This window comes from Anomaloglossus baeobatrachus, unplaced genomic scaffold (genome assembly GCF_048569485.1).
Source record: "Anomaloglossus baeobatrachus isolate aAnoBae1 unplaced genomic scaffold, aAnoBae1.hap1 Scaffold_5265, whole genome shotgun sequence".
Taxonomy (NCBI): domain Eukaryota; kingdom Metazoa; phylum Chordata; class Amphibia; order Anura; family Aromobatidae; genus Anomaloglossus; species Anomaloglossus baeobatrachus.
The window spans coordinates 13,571-19,517 of record NW_027444633.1 but is presented as its reverse complement, the minus strand read 5'-3'; the positions used below and the strand labels follow the sequence as shown (position 1 = coordinate 19,517).

General features: G+C 57.5%; 1 protein-coding gene across 1 annotated transcript; it reads left to right on the top strand.

Annotated features, from left to right (window-relative positions):
• Window positions 1-4,567: 4,567 nt before the first annotated feature.
• LURAP1 (leucine rich adaptor protein 1) lies at window positions 4,568-5,701 on the top strand (the record flags this gene model as incomplete). The annotated part of the gene is made up of 1 exon (XM_075333075.1): window positions 4,568-5,701. A coding segment is annotated over one exon (486 nt), but the record flags the coding sequence as incomplete, so codon positions are not given.
• Window positions 5,702-5,947: the final 246 nt, after the last annotated feature.

Below are 5,947 nucleotides of genomic sequence, written 5' to 3'. Positions count from 1 at the left end.
GTGTCTTGTATCATCCCCCCCCCTCCCCCTCTACTGGTGTCTTGTATCATCCCCCCCCTCCCCCTCTACTGGTGTCTTGTATCATCCCCCCCCTCTACTGGTGTCTTGTATCATCCCCCCCCCCTCTACTGGTGTCTTGTATCATCCCCCCCCCTCCCCCTCTACTGGTGTCTTGTATCATCCCCCCCTCCCCCTCTACTGGTGTCTTGTATCATCCCCCCCTCCCCTCTACTGGTGTCTTGTATCATCCCCCCCTCCCCCTCTACTGGTGTCTTGTATCATCCCCCCCCTCCCCCTCTACTGGTGTCTTGTATCATCCCCCCCCTCCCCCTCTACTGGTGTCTTGTATCATCCCCCCCTCCCCCTCTACTGGTGTCTTGTATCATCCCCCCCCTCCCCCTCTACTGGTGTCTTGTATCATCCCCCCCTCCCCTCTACTGGTGTCTTGTATCATCCCCCCCCCTCCCCCTCTACTGGTGTCTTGTATCATCCCCCCCCCCCTCTACTGGTGTCTTGTATCATCCCCCCCCTCCCCCTCTACTGGTGTCTTGTATCATCCCCCCCTCCCCCTCTACTGGTGTCTTGTATCATCCCCCCCCTCTACTGGTGTCTTGTATCATCCCCCCCCTCCCCCTCTACTGGTGTCTTGTATCATCCCCCCCCTCCCCCTCTACTGGTGTCTTGTATCATCCCCCCCCTCCCCCTCTACTGGTGTCTTGTATCATCCCCCCCTCCCCCTCTACTGGTGTCTTGTATCATCCCCCCCCCCTCCCCCTCTACTGGTGTCTTGTATCATCCCCCCCCCTCCCCCTCTACTGGTGTCTTGTATCATCCTCCCCCTCTACTGGTGTCTTGTATCATCCCCCCCCTCCCCCTCTACTGGTGTCTTGTATCATCCCCCCCCCTCCCCCTCTACTGGTGTCTTGTATCATCCCCCCCCCCCTCCCCCTCTACTGGTGTCTTGTATCATCCCCCCCCTCCCCCTCTACTGGTGTCTTGTATCATCTCCCCCCCCCCTCCCCCTCTACTGGTGTCTTGTATCATCCCCCCTCCCCCTCTACTGGTGTCTTGTATCATCCCCCCCCCCTCCCCCTCTACTGGTGTCTTGTATCATCCCCCACCTCCCCCTCTACTGGTGTCTTGTATCATCCCCCACCTCCCCCTCTACTGGTGTCTTGTATCATCCCCCACCTCCCCCTCTACTGGTGTCTTGTATCATCCCCCCCCTCCCCCTCTACTGGTGTCTTGTATCATCCCCCCCCTCCCCCTCTACTGGTGTCTTGTATCATCCCCCCCCTCCCCCTCTACTGGTGTCTTGTATCATTCCCCCCCCCCCCCTCTACTGGTGTCTTGTATCATTCCCCCCCCTCCCCCTCTACTGGTGTCTTGTATCATCCCCCCCCTCCCCCTCTACTGGTGTCTTGTATCATCCCCCCCCCTCTACTGGTGTCTTGTATCATCCCCCCCCCTCTACTGGTGTCTTGTATCATCCCCCCCTCCCCCTCTACTGGTGTCTTGTATCATCTCCCCCTCTACTGGTGTCTTGTATCATCCCCCCCCTCCCCCTCTACTGGTGTCTTGTATCATCTCCCCCTCTACTGGTGTCTTGTATCATCTCCCCCTCTACTGGTGTCTTGTATCATCCCCCCCCTCCCCCTCTACTGGTGTCTTGTATCATCCCCCCCCTCCCCCTCTACTGGTGTCTTGTATCATCCCCCCCCCTCCCCCTCTACTGGTGTCTTGTATCATCCCCCCCCCTCCCCCTCTACTGGTGTCTTGTATCATCCCCCCCCTCCCCCTCTACTGGTGTCTTGTATCATCCCCCCCCCCTCCCCCTCTACTGGTGTCTTGTATCATCCCCCCCCTCCCCCTCTACTGGTGTCTTGTATCATCCCCCCCTCCCCCTCTACTGGTGTCTTGTATCATCCCCCCCCTCCCCCTCTACTGGTGTCTTGTATCATCCCCCCCCCCTCCCCCTCTACTGGTGTCTTGTATCATCCCCCCCCTCCCCCTCTACTGGTGTCTTGTATCATCCCCCCCTCCCCCTCTACTGGTGTCTTGTATCATCCCCCCCCTCCCCCTCTACTGGTGTCTTGTATCATCCCCCCCCCCCCCTCTACTGGTGTCTTGTATCATTCCCCCCCCTCCCCCTCTACTGGTGTCTTGTATCATCCCCCCCCTCCCCCTCTACTGGTGTCTTGTATCATCCCCCCCCCCTCTACTGGTGTCTTGTATCATCCCCCCCCCTCTACTGGTGTCTTGTATCATCCCCCCCCTCTACTGGTGTCTTGTATCATCCCCCCCCTCCCCCTCTACTGGTGTCTTGTATCATCTCCCCCTCTACTGGTGTCTTGTATCATCTCCCCCTCTACTGGTGTCTTGTATCATCTCCCCCTCCCCCTCTACTGGTGTCTTGTATCATCTCCCCCTCCCCCTCTACTGGTGTCTTGTATCATCCCCCCCTCCCCCTCTACTGGTGTCTTGTATCATCCCCCCCCTCCCCCTCTACTGGCGTCTTGTATCATCCCCCCCCTCCCCCTCTACTGGCGTCTTGTATCATCCCCCCTCCCCCTCTACTGGTGTCTTGTATCATCCCCCCCCCTCCCCCTCTACTGGTGTCTTGTATCATCCCCCACCTCCCCCTCTACTGGTGTCTTGTATCATCCCCCCCTCCCCCTCTACTGGTGTCTTGTATCATCCCCCCCCTCCCCCTCTACTGGTGTCTTGTATCATCCCCCCCTCCCCCTCTACTGGTGTCTTGTATCATCCCCCCCCCCCTCTACTGGTGTCTTGTATCATTCCCCCCCTCCCCCTCTACTGGTGTCTTGTATCATCCCCCCCCCTCTACTGGTGTCTTGTATCATCCCCCCCCTCTACTGGTGTCTTGTATCATCCCCTCCCCCTCTACTGGTGTCTTGTATCATCCCCCCCCTCTACTGGTGTCTTGTATCATCTCCCCCTCTACTGGTGTCTTGTATCATCTCCCCCTCTACTGGTGTCTTGTATCATCTCCCCCTCCCCCTCTACTGGTGTCTTGTATCATCCCCCCCCTCCCCCTCTACTGGTGTCTTGTATCATCCCCCCCTCCCCCTCTACTGGTGTCTTGTATCATCCCCCCCTCCCCCTCTACTGGTGTCTTGTATCATCCCCCCTCCCCCTCTACTGGTGTCTTGTATCATCCCCCCCCTCCCCCTCTACTGGTGTCTTGTATCATCCCCCCCCTCCCCCTCTACTGGTGTCTTGTATCATCCCCCCCCCTCCCCCTCTACTGGTGTCTTGTATCATCTCCCCCTCTACTGGTGTCTTGTATCATTCCCCCCCCCCTCCCCCTCTACTGGTGTCTTGTATCATTCCCCCCCCCCCCCCCCTCTACTGGTGTCTTGTATCATTCCCCCCCCCTCCCCCTCTACTGGTGTCTTGTATCATTCCCCCCCCCCTCCCCCTCCCCCTCTACTGGTGTCTTGTATCATTCCCCCCCCCTCCCCCTCTACTGGTGTCTTGTATCATTCCCCCCCCTCCCCCTCTACTGGTGTCTTGTATCATTCCCCCCCCCCTCCCCCTCTACTGGTGTCTTGTATCATTCCCCCCCCCCCTCCCCCTCTACTGGTGTCTTGTATCATTCCCCCCCCCCCCTCCCCCTCTACTGGTGTCTTGTATCATTCCCCCCCCCCCCCCCCCCTCCCCCTCTACTGGTGTCTTGTATCATTCCCCCCCCCCTCCCTCTCCCCCCACTGGTGTCTTATATCACCCAACCCCCCAACTGGTGAATTATATTTCCCCCCACTGTTGTGTTATATGTCCTCCCCTACTTGTGTGTTATATAACACCCCCCCTTCACACTATTGGTCTAGTAGACAACATCCACCCTGCTACTGTACTACATAATCTCCCCACTGATGTATTGTACAACACCCCCCCCCATTTCCACAATATAACCTGTGTCCTCAAGGGTCTGGGCTCAGCTGATTTCTTTAGGTCATTTCCCCCAGGACTGTGCAGTAAATCATGTGACCTGCGGATGCCGCTGATCCTCTTTCCCTCCCCCACGACTGCAGTAAGCCATGTGACCTGCGGATGCCGCTGATCCTCTTTCCCTCCCACAGGACTGTGCAGTAAGCCATGTGACCTGCGGACGCCGCTGATCTCTTTCCCTCCCCCAGGACTGTGCAGTAAATCATGTGACCTGCGAACGCCGCTGATCCTCTTTCCCTCCCCCAGGATTGTGCAGTAAGCCATGTGACCTGCGGACGCTGCTGATCCTCTTTCCCTCCCCTAGGACTGTGCAGTAAATCATGTGACCTGCGAACGCCGCTGATCCTCTTTCCCTCCCTCAGGACTGTGCAGTAATCATGTGACCTGCGGACGCCGCTGATCCTCTTTCCCTCCCCCAGGACTGTGCAGTAAGCCATGTGACCTGCGGACGCTGCTGATTATATTTCTTTCCCCCAGGATTGTGCAGTAAGTCATGTGAATCTCGGACACCGCTGATCCTCTTTCACTCCCTCAGGACTGTGCAGTAAGCCATGTGACCTGTGGACACCGCTGATCCTCTCTTTCCATCCCACAGGCCGGTCTGCGAGCCATTGATGTGCAGATCCTCCAGCAGCTGCTTCTGGTGAATGAGGGGATTGAGGCTGTGAAATGGATCCTAGAGGAGAAGGGGGCGCTGACCAGTCGCTGCAGCAGTTTGACCAGTAGCCAGTACAGTCTGGCTGGTAGCCAGGAGACGTCGCGGCGCAGCAGCTGGAACAGCCTGCAGGACCCGGCGGAGCGGCTGGACAGCATCTCCATCGGCAGCTACCTGGACACGCTGGCCGATGACATGGACGAGTACAGCCTGAGCATCAGCGAGCCTGTCGTGTCGTCCACCCCACAGCGTCCTCCGCTGGCCACAAGTGATGATTCCACGACTCCGGCACCGCTCCTGACCAACGGCCCCTGCACACAGCCAGAACCGGAGGAGAAGCCAAAACTCAGGCCAGGCCAGAACAGGGGGGCGTACGACGCACACTGGCGCTGGGTGCAGTCCCAGGACGATGTCACGTTTTTATAACGTGGGTTAGGGCGGAGCCTTAGACTCTTCTCATGGCTCCGCCCACTGCAGCGGGCGCTGGGGAGACGCTGCTGGAGAATCAACTTCTCATGCTCTAAAATTCGGTGGTGATTGCTTGTGTGCGGTGGGAAGATGGACTCTCCAAAAGAGGTATAATGAGGGGAGGGGCACAGCAGCCTCTATAATATCAGTGACTAGTAATGACAGAGCACTACCGTACTGATGGGGACTACTCGGCGTTGCCGCTCTACCGACGAGGACCGCTCGTTGCCACCCTACCAACAGGGACCGCTCGTCGACCCCCGCTGTTGGTGACCAATACACACTGGCAGCGGCAGGGCCTGGAAATGCTGCCGCCTGTGCCACCACACTGGGGAAAATCCAATCAGACAGTGGTCACCTGTATGTCATATATACAGATAGGGGCATGTAGTGCCGCATAGACAGTCATCTAGAATAGGGGGCGACTGGGTCCCAAAATTTTTCAAGGCCAGATGCAACAGCGGAGTTCCGGATGATTCCTGAAGTCTCCTGCCTGCGGGAGGCCGCGCATACAATCCGGTGTTCTGCTCATCGTCTTCTTTCCTGCACAATTTTTTTGTAACTTGTCTGAAATGTCAATAATAAAAAAATAATACTTAAAAGAAAGATGGAGTGTCATCCCGCCCCCATGAAATGTAACCAAAAAGTAAAATTGGGGTGCGGGAAGACTGCGCCAACACTCTGGGTGTGGGACGACAGCTTCAACACTGGGTGCGGGAGGTCGGCGCTGACGCGCTGGGTGCGGGAGAACGACGCGCAGGGTGCGGGAGGACTGTTCCAACATTGGGGTACAGTGTCTCCTATATACCGTATTTTTCGCTTTATAAGACGCACTTTTGTTCCCCTAAATTT